Source organism: Nothoprocta perdicaria, unplaced genomic scaffold, assembly GCF_003342845.1.
Source record: "Nothoprocta perdicaria isolate Ctin4 unplaced genomic scaffold, notPer1 scaffold_319, whole genome shotgun sequence".
Lineage (NCBI taxonomy): Eukaryota > Metazoa > Chordata > Aves > Tinamiformes > Tinamidae > Nothoprocta > Nothoprocta perdicaria.
This window is the reverse complement of record NW_020455554.1, coordinates 369,768-389,643: the sequence shown is the minus strand read 5'-3', so window position 1 is coordinate 389,643 and position 19,876 is coordinate 369,768. Positions and strand designations below refer to the sequence as shown.

The 19,876-nt window shown below is 37.7% G+C and overlaps 1 protein-coding gene across 1 annotated transcript in view; it reads right to left on the bottom strand.

Annotated features, from left to right (window-relative positions):
* The window catches only part of SNX29 (sorting nexin 29), a 105,999-nt gene that overhangs the window by 57,053 nt on the left and 29,070 nt on the right, over positions 1–19,876 (bottom strand). The window contains exons 12-15 of the mRNA XM_026042953.1: positions 18,593–18,656; positions 17,290–17,418; positions 11,149–11,231; positions 6,129–6,235 (exon numbers count right to left, since the gene is read on the bottom strand). Coding sequence (XP_025898738.1) covers positions 6,129–6,235; positions 11,149–11,231; positions 17,290–17,418; positions 18,593–18,656 — 383 coding nt within the window. The remainder of the gene's footprint in view (positions 1–6,128; positions 6,236–11,148; positions 11,232–17,289; positions 17,419–18,592; positions 18,657–19,876) is intronic.

Here is a 19,876-nt window from a genome sequence, read left to right as displayed (position 1 = left end):
TCATCATAAAAACAAGAACTCTTATTCATTTCAAGATCCAAAGCRACTCACTTCTCAAGCAGCCCTGCACAGAAGTCACTTCCAGTTGCTCTCTGCAGAAGCAAGGCTATATTTTCCTCCATGAAAAGATGCCTCTTTCAAAACAGAAATTCTCCTCCATTTTTCCCCTAATAGCAATGAAACGAAACGTCGTCAAAAAAGGGCAGGTCTCCTATTGGCAGGTCTCCTATTTTCTACAAGAAAGATCAAAACTCCAAATGCCTCCAGCCTAATGCCAAGCCAACTTGTAGCTACTCAGGAGCACCTGCTCCCTTTGGTATTGCAAAGGCTTTCCTAAGACTGCAACAGTCTTCTCCACTATTTGAGTATAACAGTAAATTTTACTGTTACTTTAGCCCTCACTGTCAGGTTAGAAGCGATTACTTGGGAAACTGTTAGGTGTCAAACAAAGAAGGCTAATTCTGACCGATAATCCCTGCAGCACAGTGCCTGGGTAGCGGTCGCACACGAGCTATTTTGGCTAGCATCAAGTCATTAAAATAAAACTTATCTTCCAGTTCCAGCCTGAGAATAAGTCTGTCATAAAGACTGCAGCTGACATTCAAGGAATCATTTCAATTTGGCTCTGAACGGCACTATAACCCGGGCAGAATTCTCTGCTTAATAATTCAAGACAACTCTATTTATGTGACCATGAAATGATTAGTCCTTGCTTTCCTCTCTGCTGCTCCATTCATCTTCTGGGTTGTTGCCATATCTATCTGCAAGCAAATTATTTGATTCAAGGCAGACTGAAAGATCCACTCGTTTGATTTTATTTTAAGGAAAGGTATATTGGGGAAGCACTKGTCTGTTCATCAAAACCAACAAAAAGAAAATTATCAGTGGCTTTCTACTCAAAATGCACTTTCAGCTAATGTACCAAAAAGAGTATTCAAAAGCTTGTGGATGAAATTAAGCAACCAGGACACATAAGAATGAACTCACATAGCAGAGCTACTACCAGGAGGCCACTGTACATAGTTGTTCTACCTCCCACTGTTGAGAYAGCAGCTCTTGCAACTAACTTCATTGGATTCTAAAATCATGGACTAAAAGAAAAAATTAAAACAAAGAGGTTTTCTCTCCTGCATAGTAAGCCATGATAGGAAACAGAGCTGCTTAAACACATGCCAATCCACGGCTTCTTTCACAGATAATAAATTCTTGTCCCCTATCCCCTGCCAGCAAGGCTGCCTGCTCCTCAACTGCTACCTGTCCTTTTCCCTTCAATCAAATAACACGACACAAGAAGTCAATGGCCGCTTAAGCCGCTATTGTCAAAGACTCTATGACCTCAAAACACAGTGTGCGTTTCACCTAAGTAGCTCTGTCCATATTTTCCCAAGTGATTTAACAAAAGAGACAATCTCTCCCAGGAACTCTTTCCTCTGTAGTATTAACTTGTAGCACTTACAATACAGTGGGCAAGACAGGAAACAGCCACAGTTCTCAGTAAACGCCACGATTCACTGTTTTGTGGGTTTTTTTGCTCAAAAGAATTTGCAGAAGACTTGAATCCTCATCAGCATTATTTACTGTAACCTCAATATAAGCAGCAGCGACTCAGAACGAAGCTGGTTTACAGAATCCCAGAATGGTTGCGGTTGGACGGGACCTCTGGAGCTCATCCAGTCCAAGCTCCAGCTCCAGCAGGGACACCCCGAGCACGGGGCACGCGGTCACAGCCAGCAGGTTTGGAAGATCTCCAGAGAAGGGGCCTCCACAGCCTTCATGGGCAGCCAGTTCCAGGGCTCTGWCAGCCTCAAGTTTAGTTTAGCTTGCAAAAGGGACACAAAAACCTGCCAGGGTGCCAGTGACACCCAGATCCTGCCGGAGGCACGGAGTCGCTCCTGGTGGGTGATTCTTTCCTTCGCCTCCGAAAGGAAAACTGCTCGTCACGCTCATCAGCCAGGAGCCTGTCAATCAGAGACATCATACACCTCATCTGGAGAGTTACASCTGACACTTCAGAAGTCACAGAAAAATCAGCTCTTGCCAATTCACTTCAGGCACTGCCGCATTTAGTGCTTTACCTGTGTACAAATCATTTGATTTGTAGGCAGAGCGAGCTGGATGTTTCGAAGCACGTAACCGGGTTCCTGCAGCACGAGCAAAGCCTCGTTGCACATTTGTCTCATGCTGAAGCAGCACTTGAGGCAGATCTAACAAACCGGCTGTACCATCAAAATYCCCCCTATTTCTGTTTCCTAAACACAAGTCCTAAAGAAAGAGGTAGCGATATATTCTACCAAACAAAGACCATTTTACAAAGCTCCTAGCATGTTGTGGGCAAGTTTTTATCGAGCGAGTTTTTATATTCGCTGAGCAAATACCTTGCTGTATCACAAAGGCTTTTTGTAACACAGAAAACAAAACCTATGTGTTTCATGGGGAACATATGTGATATTCTCACATTTATAATTTCTCCCATCTTTGAAACTTCAATTGTWTGATGGAAAAGTACAGAAAAATTCTTTAAGCAAAAACTCTGTAAATAAATACATTTTTAAAAATGGAATAAAATTATCTTACAATGCATCTCCAGCTTCCTAAAGATAGTGGAAGGCCACCTTAAAAACCTGTCTTCTACTAAGAAGAAAGGTCAAATGTTTAAAATTTCCTTAAAAGATGACCTATTCCATTAGAGCAGGCCACTCATTTATTTGTTTTGTGTAATTGCTTGTTCGGAGAGGCTTAATATACTTTAGCCATTTGAGTAATTTTAACTTAAGTTGAAATGAAATTAAGTTAAAATGAAAATTCAGCCCAAATTGCACCTTGGAGGGGAAAAAAAAAATCCTAAAAGCAAAAAATGCATGAGCATGTTTGAGGCCTCAAGATACAACTGGCCAAATAATTACTTGCTCTGCAGGTACAAAAGTCATCACATTCGATAAAGTAACACTCTGCAGGATGGCCAAAGCTTGGCTTTAATACCTAAAATTCTTTCATGGATATTTTTTCCAAGGTTTGAAACAATCCAGCTTTGCAGAAGAGCTGCGCAGTTTGTCAGGAATTTAGGAACGTTCCCCTTCACCTTCCCGACAGTCGCCACATCTCACAAACACCCGACGTTCACAGCCGGCCCCGCAGCTGCAGCCTGCCGCGCTCGCTGAACACCAACCACGTACACGAACGTGGACACCAACAGCAGCGCCTACTTGCACGGGAGAAGAGCAGCTTTACAAGGCAGGCCTTGGGGAGCTGCCCATTTCACTTTGCCTCTACATTCCTTCACAATAAACACTTTTGCCTGGAGATGAAGGATTAACATATTGTGATAAGAGCTGCACTATTTAAAAAAAACAACAACAACAACAAAAATCCTTTTGTTCCAACAGAGGTCCTAATCTTCTCATTCCCTTGCTCAGTAGGAATAAATCTACGCCAGGAGACAGAAAACACAACCATATTTATCGAGCCTTTAACAGAGCTCTCACAGTACAATCCAGCGCATCAGGAGCAGAACTTACAATTTAATTTTGGTGTAGCGCAAGCTAAAGCCCAACAATAAACACCAGAATATCGAACTGCAAAAGCCTGAAACTGCAAAGAAATGTAAAATCCTCATCTCTCTAATGAGATACAGCTACCAGTTCATTACCAGACTAAAGCCACGGAGGAGAGAAGCGCTAAGAGCAGAATCTCTCACAGACAACAACAGAGCCATAGGTCAGGGCAGACRCACAAACAGAAGCTGCAGCTGCTTCATTTTTTGCTTGTTTTGCTTCATTTCAAATCCTTGGCAATGCGAGGTCTAACAAGAGAGCAAGTCTGTGCTCATTGCTTGTTCTGGGGCTCGCTGCAGCACAGGCTGTGAGGAGCTTGTCCCTCCCCACCTCGCTCCCCTCAGAAACCCTGCAGGAAAAACAGAGCCGCGGGGCCTGTCTCTGACCCACACACAGCAAACAGGCAGTAGGTTCTGAGCCGCTGCTATACTCAACACTGTTAAGCATCTTCAAATTTTAAATGCATTATTCGCAGCTTCAGAATTATACAAATCTCTCTAACATTCTTCTAACACAAGCCTGCATCACATATAGAAATTACTGGGGGTATCCAAGGACCTCTGACAAGCACACATGCTGCAAGCCTGAGGTTTAAAGGAAATTATGAACATGAGATGGGTGATTGGCTACCATTTCTAACAAAATCTGGCATCAGAAATAATTTCTGAAGATTTTTTACAAGAATGTGTGACACTGTACTAAACAATAAATGCAACAAAATATTTTATAAATTTCTTTCAGCCTCCAAGATTCAGTTGCATTTTTGTTTATCCTCATATTAATAATCAACTGGTTCACCGATCAAAATTAATGAGAGAGCTTGCGAGCTTATCCTAAATAAAAACTTTAATATAAATGCAATATATGCAAGAAACTCAGACCTTCTTAAACATATTATGAAGAAAACCCTTTCCAACTGAAAGAATAGCAAAAAATATCCCTACGAAATAGCTCTAACCTTTCCTTTATSTTCTCAACAGCTACCCACCTCTCTTAGACGGGATTTCAATATTCCCGTTGGCTACCAAGAATTTCAAAATGATCTTTGTCTTCAATTGAAAAAGTCTGTGAGGCCTAAGGCAGCAGTCACTAAAACTGCTTGAATCTGAACAATTTGCAGACCTAGTTCTATCCTAACGGAGCTTTCAGAGCAGCACTCAAGAGTGGTGTGTTTCCTACTCCTTAATTTCAAAAATATTGCAGTCTAACCTAGGMTCTCACTTTGCATCTTTCACACGTGGAGAGAAAAAGGATGATGATTCTTGATAAATACCCCTAGGTGATTACAGAGGTTGCATCTGATTTTGAGGGTAGGAGCACAGTGTTAYAGACTAGGGAGGGAGACTGAAATACAGACAAGCTCTGGATGAGAAGTGAAGTTTTCAGCAAGCTTCATCCCCAGCCGTTTCTCTGCTGCTGGAAATCTCTCTCCCATAAAACTCAAAAGCATTAGCAACAAATTTGGACAGCAAGGGAAAAGCTCCAGGAGAATTAAGGAGGATGCTTTTAAAAATGAAATAAATTTAATCTCTGTTCTTAGTTAAGATATGCTTTTGAGAGATACAGAAGAGAAAAGCATCAGAAGGCCCCAACCAAAGGTATGCAATAGGGAAAGAATTAGTTTGACATAGTCCTATGGGAAGAGATAAGGAAATACAAAATGTTTTGGATGAACTGCTATTAATCTTTGATGCATGACCTGCATTTCCAGTCATCTTTAGGTRAGTCAGTTAATACAAATACCCAGTTTCAGAGTACTCAGGCGARGGAAAGACAAGGTTGTGTTACTTCTATTAAAAATGTTCTTTTAATATTTAATAGGAGATATGGGTATTAGATATTAAATTTCATTACATTTGTCCAGGAAATCATTTGTATTTAAATTTAAAATGAATCTCTAATCTTTTTTTTCCTTTGCATAATAAAGCAATATAAAAATCAAACCCAGTATGGCACAATCAGAAAAYGGTAGGGAAGCTACAGATTTCAGTAGGACCTCAGGAAATTTTAAAGCTCAAATACCAAAAACAAACAGAGATGGTACCTGTGGACCATAACATATACAGCACCTGAAGCCKTTTGTCTGTGATGCTTTCAAGTTAGAAAGTCTCAATTAAACCCATAAGGAACTAGCTTATTGCTGTACRTTCATGAAAGTTTTATGTCTTAATGCAATAAAACAAGCTAGAGCAAAATCACTAAAAGAACTATTAATCTGAAAGATAATTAAACAAGTATGGTTCCTTTTTCTTAATAATTACATGTAATATTTAGAGAGAAGTCCACTTCCTATGAAAGTATAAACATAAGAAAACTATTGTTTCATTGTTAAGAAAGCTATTTGTAATATGTTCATTTATTATAATATATACAATAATCCTAAATTGAAAGAGCAAATTTTTAACTACAGAAGCATGAAAATCAAGTCTTTCCTTTCTTCCTTTTTAAGGGAAATATCAGACTTTTATTTTGAACTGCGGGAGAAATCAGAATTACACCACAGCAGAGAAAGCATTACAGCCTCAAGTCTTTTACTGCCATTATGATTCCATAAAATCTGGGCAGTACAAGCTTTACCTCAATCAGTTTTCTTTCATAAGAGCTGGCTAGCTCCTCGTTGTTTTCTACTTGCTTCTGCTCTGGAATAGTAAACTCCGCATCAGTGCTCCAAATATTTGGTAGAGCTAAAACAAAGAAATACATACAATTAAAATGTTGTATTACATAAACATTAAAAACAGCCCGTTTAAAAGTAATAGCTCTAAAAGAACTAGTTAATGTTTCAAAACAGGATGTAATATCATATTCTAATACGTACAAAGCAATTTTACAAGTATTAAAATACAAATACCATAGGGAGTTTTCTAACAAACAATATTTAGACTTTTTTCCCCTCGTTTTAAGGAAAACATACATATACACAAGCTAAAAGCATTTGGCTCCTTTGTGACTACAGTTCCCAAATACATACAAGCAGTGACTAGATTTGCTAGCCAAAGCCTTTGCAAAACTAAATCTATGCTTCTCTCGAGTCCTCTTTCTGTTTCTTTTTCAGAACAGTATTTCACTGTACTTGCATGTAAATTACAGAAAATAGGGCTGAGAATGCACACTGTAGACATCCCTYAACATTCCGCGTCTTTGCAGAATGGCGGAATCAACCGTATTTACTTCATCCTTGACAATTAATCATTCAACTTCTCCTTGGCAACTACCAGTAATGAAGATTTCCTGCTTTCCTGCACAAACTAAGTTTAAGTATTCTTGCCAGAAAGATTTTCCYAGTAGCTAATCAAACTTTCCTCACCTGCCACGAAAGCCTATTACTTTTTTCTTATCTACAGTAAATGAGAAACATTGTTTATTCTCTTCCTGCCCGATCTGATGGCTGCAAGGCCTCTTCAAAGTCTCTTCTTCCCCAGATTACGCAAACCCAAGCTCAACTCACAGACAGAAAATCTATCTATTTGTTCTAGAAAAACAAATTAGAAGATATAAAGTAAATAAGCCCTAATGAAAGAGCAGCTTAACAAATGAATTCATCGATTTTTAAAATCTCAATTCACATCCTATGGGATGCCGGCTTTTTTAAACAAGTAACTGGAGAAAGAGTATAGAGAAGTGCTCGAGCTGGAGACTGTGGTATCCACAGAACTGCATTTTGCAGAAATACAGAAAAATCACAACTCCAAGCTTCAATATTGGCCGTTATTGCAATATTAAGCTGGTCGTTTCTAAAGTTCAGAACTATTTTCCTGGAAGCTCAGCGTTTGCCCGCAGGAGGAGACGATCGTACACGTCACTGTGCCTGTGGTAACGGAGGCACGCACTCGCAGCCTGGGGGATTCCCTTGGGATCCTGCGGGGTTCCTGCYGTCCAGCAGGACCTCAAGCCCTCGGCAGGAGGTCCCGCACCAGCTCTTTGCTGCTCTCTTCAGCAGGCGCTTGCTTGGGCACCTTCCTGATCTAGATTTTTCAACAGCGCGTTCAGTTCTTAAGAGTAACAAGTATTTTCTTGTCGCATTTTCGATGCCAAAAAGGAAGAATTTGTTACCTTCAACACAGGGACAGAATTTCATCTGCACAAAACCAGAGACCATTTTAGTGGATCATCTAGTTGAAATCTAGCTGTTGTCAAGAAATTCAACAACTCACATATAAAGACCCATTATCTTAGAGAGACTTTCTGATTCTAAAACGCTCCCACTATTAACACAGCATAACAAAGACTTAGTAAAGGTCCCTTATGAAAATAAAACTCTGCTAGTTGAAACAGGTTTAGTCACATGGAAGAAACACAACAGATGGTATTGGAAACCTCRAGATTAGCTTTATTATTCCATTGGAGGGTGATTTCCAAGCAAGCTCTTCTTGTTTTCTCGCAAACACAATCCTGCTGCATGCTGCTGTGTGCCTAAAACTCCCAACTCATATTAGCGGCCAATTCACTCAGTGCCCYTTTGAACTTAAGACGATTACTACTGCTTTTAATTTAAAATTTTGCTTTATGAAGTTATCACTTGCTAAAGCAAGTTATCACTTCCTAATTATTTCTTGTTCCTCACATGAAACTTCAGAAAGAAAACAACTAGCAGCAAAAACATTTCCATTTTTCCAGACATCACTTATTTGTGCTAGCAGTTACTCATGTTTGTGGCAAAATCTTTACGTGCTGCTGTGCTTAACTGTTCAAATAATACAAAGAAAAAAAAAAAAAAGGCATTAAATCACCGAGAATGTCGTACTTCTGTGACCAAGGTATGTTCTCTCCTACAAAAGCACCATGCTCAGCTTCACCTGCGGGAGGTGGAACAGAGGTTTCTTCAGCTCCACAAGCATTTTAGGCACATTCCTGCTGCTGGCATTTTGGAAAGCCAATACAGATTAATTACAGTTCTAACAGGCAGATTTAGCAACCACATCTCAGCACAAAAAGGGGGGAAATAAATCAAATACTGTGTTCAAAGAGAGTATTCCTTTTAAATACACCAAGGCCACAGAAAAAGAGGATCATGCAAACATGATCCATATCCAATTTTATTTAACTTTATTAAATTTTATTTTGGCGTCTTTGTGACTGATTCTTCTATCCAAAAATGAACCCACAATGAAAACTCCTACACTAGCAATGTTAGAAAATGGACGACAGCATGCAAGGCCCTTAGAGAACACGTGGCATTAGTTTCATCTGTACTAACATTTTTGCATGTTCTGCTTACGAAAGACAGGACAGTCCCACCATTTTAACTACTTCTACCTTCTAAAGTTCCTGAAAAAAACGTAAATATGACAACTCTCTAGGTTGCAAAAGTCTGCCATCCTCAGAAACCACCTTTGATTTTTAACCTGATTTTTACATGAGTTTCAACAATGCTTTCTAAAAAGAGAGAAAAATAACATTCYCCAAGTGCATCTCTCATTACTTTAAGTTCTTTTAAATTGAACTACAATCCTTCTGTGAACATTTCCATGTTAATACACTACCCTTCTGTGAACATTTTTATCTCGATATAACTTTGTAAATTAATAATGAGTTATTAATAGTGTTTTTAATATTTGCTTACTACTAAAAATGAGTTATTTCTATGTTTACTCCAGTAGCTGCAATCAGACATTTAATGAGTTGAAAGACACCCTCAAGACAGATACCTATTAACACAGAATCAAAAGAAAAAGATAATTTTTAGTTAAAAAAAAAAGTGAGGCATTTATTTAATGCATTTCAAGAAAAAAATCTTGGGAAGTTTATTCAGAAGTCTATTTGGACAAACTAGCAAACAATTCCTTAGGTAAAAATGGTCTAGAATTACTGTGTCTGAGGAGCTTTGAAAAATGGCATACATCCAGCTCCTTCTAGTAGTTAAGGAATTAGGATGCCTATTTATTAAATATCTAAATATGAAAATCCAGCTCTTCAGTCTATGGCAGTAATCACTCATCTTGAAAGCTAGTATGTTAGGCTGGGCAATTCATTTATGATCACGTTTGCCAAGGGGATTTTTTTGTCTTTTTAAGTTACCTCAAGGCAAACTATTGCTCTGAGATTCATTTATAATTTTGGGAAACTAGTTAAAAGCTATAGTTAAAACTTTATAGTTTTTGGGAAACCAGTTAAAAGCACTTAATCCAATTTACTGTAGCGACCACACAGATTCTCTTCTAGTAACAGCAACACAAAGATACCCACGGAGGTTTAATTTTGAGCCTCTCAAAGCTTTCCAAAATCTGCAATTGATTTAACAAGACTTTTGTGTATACACCATTGGGAAGCAGATAAAGCAGCACTGAAATTACTCATGATGATAACATAGCGGAGCAAGGAGCATTGACCAATTTACAAGTGATGAATGCAGAGGAATGCATGGAACAGTTTCTTTTGGTGACCACCAATAGTTCGAATCCAGAAAATCCCAAATGTTTCGGGGAACCATTGACCCTAAACCCTGAACCTAAAACAAAAATGATAACCCAAATGCTGCAAATTTGAAATCACACCATAAGTTTCATCTATCCCAGAAGACGTTTTTCCGCCTGGATCCGATTTGCCAACTCTATGAATAAGTTGGGATTTTTGTTCCTTGTTGGGTTTTTTTTGTTTGTTTGTTTGTTTTTTACAGCATAACTGATTTCTAAAGAGACTGAGCTGATACAGACTCTTGTGGTGAGTAAACCATAACACATTTAAATCCCTGTATAGATTAAGGAATTTACTCTATTGAGATCTTGCCAGCTGTACTATGCAAGAACAGCGACAGTTGCCTTAGACCAGGACCCCCAGCCACAGGAGGCACAAGCAGCGACCTACAGCCTTGCGCCRTATTTGCCAATGGCCATTTTCAAGGAGGAAGCTTTCAAATTACAGCCTCATCCCGGGACTTGCCCTTAAGAGCAGGATTAGGCCGCCTATCAGACCACGACATAGACGATTCCAGAAAAAGACGGTGCTAATTTCTAAAACGCCACCTAGTCCCTCAAATTTCCTTGTGTTGTTGGTGAGGATAGAGACATTCCCAGCAGAGGATTCAAACGCAGGGCTCTGACCTCTCTTGCAAGGAGCACTTCTATCCTCATTTACTACAAATTTAGGATGCAGAGTTTGATCATTAGATTCCAAGCACTTCTGTAAAGTGAAGTGTTTGGTCTTAGTATAAAGCGTATTTCATGCAGAGTCTCCAGATATCTACCTCCAAAACAGCACTAATAGTATACACCAAATATGCTAAGTTTCCTCTCCTCAAAATAATTACTCTTACGATCCAGTATCATCTTCACTTGCAGATCATTTTTAAATGCATTTTTAAATGGTAGCTTCTTCATGGAAAATGCATTATTGGAAACAATTAATACCTTCCTAAAACTCACTGATTAGAAAATAAAAAAATTAAAATATACAGTTAAAAAGAAAAATCAATTCGGAAACAATACAGATTCCTATTAGTCCAATCAGAGATTTGGCTATTTGCTAATTACTCTTTTACTGTAATATTTTATACAACTCTCAGAGTCACTTCCATCATTTGGCTAAACTCTGTCTCAGCGGTAGCTTATAGAAAAAGAGCTGCGCATGGATTTCTTTTTTTCTTCCATTTCATCCTTACCTTCCACTGTTTGACCTTCTCTTCTAAGCATCTGGACAGCTCCTACATACTTCTTAAGCTGCACTTTAAGTACCTCATTTTCTCTGTTGATAAGAAGAACAGTATGAGGAAAAATTAGTCTTTTCTCAAAATAAGGGAAGAAAGCCCATCTCAGTGGAAACAAAAACACTATCTGTGATGATGAGCTCTACCTAGGTTAGGTCTTCTAAAGGAAAAAAATCACTACTTACACATTAAATTAAATGTTAAAAGACGGCTAAAAGGAAAACCAATTTTTAGGGTCACATAAACATCCAGGACAACAGATACTGTAAAGCTTCAAATTATGGGATTAATTTAGGTTTTATAGAGTATTGTTGAAAGAAAGTAAGTCTAAAACGGAAGTCGATTAAAAAGTAATGATAAAATATTAAACAAAGAAATTAGCTGGCAAGTTTAAGATTCAGTAATTATTTTCCTAGCTGTAGAAGTATTTAATGCCAAGCAAAGGAAAATCCAGCTCTGGAAACTGACTTTATCATTGCCAGGGAATGTCAGCTTCATTTGACAACACYGAAGGCAACAGCTTTCCACAGCCAATCCAAATGAAAACAGCATCCAAACCTGCCACTATCACAGCTCCAGCCAGCAGCACTGAGCACCTCAGTTCATACTTGAGGGGAAAAAAAGGACTGTAACAGCTTGAGTTTTAAATCAAACAAAGGCTGTGGGTATCTCGCAATAGTTCCAACAGTAGCTCTTTACTTTGAGAGGTTCCAGTAACTTACTGAAAAGCTGATGCAGCAGGGGTCAACTTTTTAGAGAGTAAGCCCATATTCTGTAGCACCTAAGCTTGTCTAAGACTTAGTTAAACTGCATAGCTAGCTTTTGGCTTTTAATTGAAGATATAKCAAAATATTTCAAGATTATGTGTGTATTCCCTATCAGCCATTAACAATATTTTTSCTTAAAGACAGAGAAAAGCATAAAACTCTACTTATCCTCATGAATAAGTACACAATAACAGAGAAGAACATAAGCATTAAAACCCAGATAGTGATACATGCATAATAACTATCAATTTTATAAAATTCACAAGATACAAGTCCCATCCACTAATACTCATTATATAATTCTTCTACATCAGATGTATTTGAAAATTCTCCTGAAACCAGTATATGTCTAAACAAATTATAGGAAATACCTTAAAGATCCCACTAAATTTATGTACTGAAACCAAGGTCAGAAAAAAAGAAAAAACACCCAATAAACTTGGTTAAGAGGATATATATGTTAGCACAGCAAAAGACTTGTTTGTGCAGCAGTTCCTGTCTGGCATCACTGGGGTAAGATACCCCTGTTTCTAGAACTATGAAGCAAAACAGTGCTACTAGAAGGTCTAATTTTCAGTAGCAACAGTCGCTTCCATTAGCCAAAGGAAAAAAAAAAAAAAAAACCATGCCTATACAAAAATAGTTTTATCGAAAAGAAGTTTTCTTAAACCCCTCAAGAGCTGTACAGCACCAGGGAGCACCTTGGCAACAAAGGATTTGTTCATGAATCACCTTTTCTGGGAGACTAACTTGAACAAAGAGGAATGAGCCAGCAAAGCCCAAACTACCCTATGAACATGGTTGTAACAGTATAGAAAAGTCAATATTTTGAGAAGTGCATACTTGACTTTTGTGTACATAAGGACTGTAAGGAGAGCAGGTATGGTTAGTGATCCAATGCATTTGCTCACCGACGTGTTGACTTGCGCTAGGAAAAATAGCAACTGCTCCCTAGGGTTTCCCTCCTATTAACAGGATTAATGCAAGAGGCTGCCAGCATCTCGTCCTTGCGGCTGCTGCCTGCCTGGAAAGGAAGAGGCCCCCAAGCCCGCCCCAAGGAGCGGAAGGGTCGATGAATTCTCAGTCAGGACCCCTAGACTTCTGTAATGAGGAGTTACACGGAGTTGCGTGTGCCCGTGCGCGCACACGTACCCGTGCTAATCCACACCACGCTCACACGCATGAGCCATAAGCACGGTGTGGCTAAGTTTCATTTTCCTATATCTCAACAGGAAAAGAAAACAACTGTTTCYTGCAAAAGAAAAGAAAATTGCTTCAGGGTTTCTGTTAAATGTACATCCCAAGGAAAGAAATTGGCAGAGAAAGAGTGATTTTTCATGCATCTCAACTATACTAGCCTGAAGAACAAAATAATTAAATATCTGGCACGAGCATCTCATGTTAACAAGCATTTTGTGTATTGTGAAAACACACATCTGTCTTCTAAACAAATCCAACAGATGATACTCTCTTCTTAAAGCCTCATTTTTTTTAAACTCTATACAGGTACCAGGTCTCTAAATAAGCATATTGCATGAATCGTGAGGATGAAATGAAAGAATTTCCTGCAGRAGGATCCAGTCTACACGCAGCTGTCAGACCTCCTGAGATCCCTTTCAATTGGGCTTATCCTACGAGTAGGATTACAAATAACAGCTATGAGAAAACAGCTAAGACTGTGTGCAAATCTTTAACGAAACTTGAAGCATAATTAGTATTACARTTAGCAGTGCAAGTTGAACTACATGCAGTTAAAAAGAAACAAACAAAAATCCACTCTGTAAAGATGCAAAATGTGATAAACCGCTTGCCATGAAAGCCAAATATCATATGCATAATAAAGTGAAACCCTGTTTTCACAGCAGATCCATAACATCGACTATGTGCAGGTCTGTGATAGCATCTGAGGAAGAAAAAAACTGAGAAAAGAACTTCTTCCCTTCTGTTTTCTTGTTCTTCTCGAACATATTTAGTAGCGGTATCACATCTGAAAAGCAAAACGCATCTCTATAGTTAAGATCAACTTCGTTTTTCTTATGAAATAAAACATTGCACCTTTTTTAAACTGATCTCATCACTTAAGGGGTCATCAACTAAACAGACAGAAAAAAAATTGTCACTGAACAAAGAAATACTAATACTATTTCTTAAGAAACAGGGCAACATACTGTTTTCTTCCATTTCCCCTGTAAGAAGTTGCTTAAATGATGCAGCCATTTCAAGATGTAGAACATGAATTTCTCCATTTATTGTGTAATTTAATACACTTCGGTAATTTAATACACTTGCATCCTCTAACCAAGTGTATGTGTTACTTAAGCCACATCATTTTTGGATTTGATATTAATCTGTTATCCAACACTGTTTATTCAGTAGGTAGCTGCATGGAACTCCAGTCATGTGCAATAACACAGGGGATATGTAAAAAGCAGGGGGCTGAGTTGTCCTCTTATTTTAAATGTAGATTATAATACATTGATTTTTTATTTTGCATGTACTTATTCTGGATGCACATGTTTTCATTTATTTTTTCAAGGAATAGCTATTTCTTTTTATACTTAARGTACTGCAAAATAAATTCTTCAGTTGTATTTCAAGTAACTGTTCAATACCTGAAAAATTCATAATTTTGATGCAATTTTAAAAATTGCAAACTTTTTTTTTATAATCTTAATAAAACAGCATATCCTTTTAGCTTTTCAATTCACCAAATGAACAATATTTCAAAATACCAACAAATCTAAAGAAGGAAAGAAAATAAACACTGCAAAATTCATACTTGAGTTAGAGTAACTTCTGATCTAGAATAAGCAATTCACACGATATTCTTCTCACCTCTACTACAAAAAAAATATATATTTATGACAAATATTCCACAACAGCCTTTAAAAATGGGGTATGCTAAACTGTAAATATTAGGCAATCTCAAATCAAACTACTAAGGTCAAACAATTAAACATTTTTTCTTGCCCTAAAATGCTGAGAATATGGTAATTTGTAAAGTTTTTCTATTCTTGATGTGTTGAGTCATTTTCAAGATCCTCAGTAAGAATTTCACTATTTCAAAATATCTCAAATTTAGCTTCCTTTTACTGACATGTTGCTTTTTGTTATTTCAGTTGACTTCTTCAGTAACAAAACTATTCATTTTTCCAAATTCCAGGTTTAAAATACTTCTAGGTAAATTTCTTGACTAATCTCAATATTGCAGTAGCATCATCAGTAATTTACAAGTGAATCAATTAAAAGGTTTTAATAGAAAGACTCTGAATCCTGAAATAACTGCCTGCTAAGTCCCTTGTGTGCTAGAAAAAAGGTTGCAATGAACCCTCAATGCATCCAAACTCCAAAATAAGTGGTGCTGCGGGAATTCATGGCATGTAAGCATCCACTGCTTTTATCAGGTGACAGGTTAAACTACTTGTCAGAAAAACATTCAACACAACATACCTGAAATTACCTCAACAAACCTGAATATAACAGAAATTAAAGAAATCCATTAACAACAATAAAACATTGTATGTTAGTTTAAGTGACTCTGTCTTTAGACCATGCAATAGAAACTCCAACTATTCTTTTAAAGAGTGAGTGACAAATATCTGATTCACCCATATCAATGCAAATTCTAAAATTGTGGGGGGAAGTGAGTCAAAAGAAGTATGAATATTCAGATCTTGCTACCTAAAAAGTGAATATTAAACAATAAAATGTTTGCATTGCCCCCACTGCTGTATCTCTTCTGAATGTCAAACCCACTTACGCATCTCCCTCCCTCAACGTGAGTTGCTAGGTTTGACGTGTCATCAAAAGTAGAGTTAGYAGCATCCCTAATACATACTTTTAAAAAGAAACTTCCGTATTTGTTGGTTTTTGAGCCTAATTCTGCCATACAGAGCTTAAAAGGATCTCAGTGGTGGTAGTTCACCACGAGGAACCCTACACRCTGTGCCTGGGTATGCACACAACAAACTCAACTCTCAGGGATAAGATAAACATATTACTCATCACTAGCCTTATTTAACACTTGGAATAGTTTGTTCTTTACTATGTATGTGAATCATCTCCAAAATGTTAGGCATCATTGGCTACACTACAGTTTAGAGTTAATTTAGTGTTGGAAGCAGAAAAAAAATCAGGCCATTACTGCAGCATCTAGCTAAATTATTCTTTTGCATCTAATTTTAAAGGAATTTAGCTTGAAAGGGGTTTTAAGTTCTTTTTTTTCAGCATATCTGCTGAATTGCATTACATATCAGGTTTGAAATCCAAATAAGAAAAGCAACTTTGGGAATTAAATTTATGTGACATAACCAAGGTCTACCAAGCAGAAAGGGAAAATACTTGGGGGAAAAACAGACAGTCTAAAATTAAATCCCCAAGTTAGTGGCAGGCTCACAGAAACAATTTAGGAAGGCTGGTCAAGATTCAGATTTTGCCTCAGGTCCGTCTTGGTAAAGAAGCAATTTATAGCAGATTCGAATGCTGGCAAAATAACATTTTCTAGCACACTTGTGTTACTGATGTTTCGTGAAGAGTATGGGAAAGGATGGAGGAAGCTCAAGAAGTCACTTTTTATTCTAAAAGAAATATGTGGCAGCACAAGGGATCTCTTTCTTTTGGGGCTGAAAAATACATGCACTGTATGCTTTTTTCCTGCAATCAAAGTTGATTTGAATGGCTTTAAATCACATTTTCTTCTCTGAAATCAATACAAATAGTGATAGTAAAACATCATTCAGTGCTTCCCAATACCTGATGGTGGTATTGGGATTTGTTCCAGATTGAGGAGACTTGTCCTAAGAATCTCTTGTATAGCAACGGAAGAGAGAGAGAAAAAAAAAAGAGAGAAAAAAAAAACGGTAAAAGTTAAAACTGAATAAAAATGGAGCTACATGAAGAGGGAAAAGTCCTTCTGAACTTTATCTCACTCACATGCTTCATTTCTCGTCTCATTAGTTATTTGCTGCAATTTTTGTTGTTTGCATTGCTAAGTCTTYCAATTACTTTTTACAAATTAACCTTCATGTGGTCATAACTTACGCTGACTAATAAATGCTTTCCTCTGGAGCTGTGATTTTTCTAACATTTTAACTCTCAATTATCGCTAACACTTAAACAAAAAATACAAAGCCACTATATTTGTCAGTCATTTAAATATCTTCCAGAAATTAAGACAAAATCCAAGCCAAAGTTCATGAAATTTTAAATCCTAAATCACTGACGACTCCTGAAAACTACTTGAAGATTATTTTTTGCCCTGTATACAGAAGGGTTTTTCTTCCCCTCTTGCTCTGCTGTTATTTGTTATGACTGTTTCTGGGCCTCTTACCTGGCCAAAGCTTGGACTTTGGTGGCGTGTCGCTCCTCCTGCTCCGCCACTTTCCTTCTCCAAGTMTCCATTTCCTGCCGAAGCGCTGCCGAATGCTCCATCTCTCCATCCAGCAAGTTCCTCAGCGACCTGGAAATGGCAGCAGTGTCTGCTAAGCCACTGCAAACCCTACCCAGGGATCAGAGGGTACTCTACAAACCCCAAATTTTATTACAATCTCATCGACATGCCCAAAACACAACCAGTTATGTTATCTGCAGCATCCAATATGGAACAAGAAATCACTACTATGAAAAGCAGCTTATAATCTGGTTTCACTGCTTCAGGTCAAATGACAGAATCATTCTTACATTTCAAGAACAGTCTATAAGCAGTGTGTTTATGAGTTGGAGCAGGAGACGAGTTTTCAGTAGAGACTGTCAGTTTTCAATAGAGACTGTCTCTTTTACAAGCAAGGTCATAGATCTCTGGTCAGTTAGCAAATGTTACCATGATACGTAGCTTTAACAGCCCAAGCAACCCGTTCCTTCTGCCAAATAAACAAAAAATAAAACCTGAATTGGGCTGTAACTGTCAATTGTGGGAGCTGGGAGGTAAGAGGCAGGAAAAGAGCATCAGTTGCTATGATCAAAATTCAAAAAAAAAATTGAAACTGAAAATCTCCATGAAAAATCACAAAATGTTAAAAAAAACTCTTAGTAGAAGCTCAGTATGTGTCTTGAGAAGATCCATGTTTTCATTCTTCTAATTGTGTGCTCCAAATATATTAAATAAATATGAAGTAGGTTTGTGAGCAATCTAAATAAAGGACTGCATGCACCACTKCATTCCCCCAAACAAACATACAAACATTCACAAATGACAGCCCCTTTTGGTGTAACGTTAGCTGATTTTTAGTGCGGCTACACCATTTCTACACCAGAAGAGTAAAATCACAGAATGATTTCTGAACATTTGCAAAAACCGAACTTGCATTCATTCAAAAACATGTCTTAAGATTCTTTTGAGTATAAGTTTTGCTTTAAAAATAAAACAACAATGTCTGGCAGAAGATCTCAAGGACAAACAGTTGTGTGATTTAAACACAGAGGGAAAAGCAGCCTGCAAACATCACTCTTCAGTATCTACAGTTGAATACTGAGGTAGCAAGCTTACCCTTCTCAGAAAAATAATATGGACACGAAAAAGATGACTATCAGAGCTCTTCACATAGAGGAGCTTGTATCAGAGGGGCTGTACGACACAACAGACCTGTGACGTTATACAGTGCCTCTGAACGACACCAGCCGCAACAAGAAGTTACCTGTTCTGTTCTTCCAATTCATCCTTCCTATTCATCATGGCCACGATAGCCTGTCGAAGYTCACCTAAAGAGAAAAGACATTTTTTTTTCCATGAGCATTTTTGCTCGTTTCAGATCTAACAGTCACGTACCCAGTGACACCAGTTCAGCAGCACACCTGACATGATGCAAGCATCACTTGCTATTCAGCAAAGCACCTAAAAACACTTGCATGTCACTAATTTAAGCAATGTTTCAATAGCAGTATTTATCACATGGTACAACAATGGTATCAGTAGGACTCATTAAATTAAATTAKTTGCATCTGGTTTTAATATAGATACTGACAAGTTCTCTTGTCACTGCAGCTGCTTGTCTTTTTTTTCTTTTTTTTTTTCCCCTCTTCCTTTTTGTTAGTTTGTTTTAATCACAGTCCCATGGACCATTCTAGGATACAAAGCATCTTTCCAGCATAAGGATAACAACAAAATATACTAACTCGTGTACTTCCTTCAACTTGCTCATCCTCCTATTTATAAATACTGACACAAGAAATTCAACTAGCGCGGTGGGACCAGAGCATAGATGATTGCAGTGCCTTTTCATGGCATTTCTTTTCTTGTTTAGTCTAACRTCTCAAAGATAGAGATTTCTGCTCCTTAACTAAAAAGAGAACGCTCTGAAGGCAATAAAAAGACAAACATAACTCAAGAAATTAATCATTTAGGCAGACTTTAGGATATAAGGTGCATTGTTACTAAGAAATACTAAACTAGAGGCAATTTATTTCTTCAGCACTCCAATAAACATGCTGATTTTAGAAACCATTCATACAACTCTAGATGATCTCTAGAGGTCACTTCCAACCTCAACCATTCTGTGATTCTGTGCAACTAACTCTAGCTACATTGTGCATCACACACACAAAAAAAATATTAAAAGTGTATATAAAACAGCTTTCATATTACATATAAGTGCATAAATATCCAGATGTAATTACAACATTATATTTGCAATGAAAAATATTCAACTACCAACTTCTGACTGAGAAGTTGATAAATATTTTTTTTCTCTGTTCTCCAACACTGAAGTGCTTCTACAACTCATTTTCAAGACTGGCTTAAATAATGCTGGTTTTTTTTTTCCCCAGAAAAATAACCCAGTTCAGAAAGTGAAACTGTCTGCTGGGAACAGAATGTTAGATGATTTCACAGAAAAAGAATGCAACAAATTACTCGATTCTTGAAAAAACAGAGCAAGTCTGGAGAAGATTAGAAGAAAAACACACACACACACACACACACT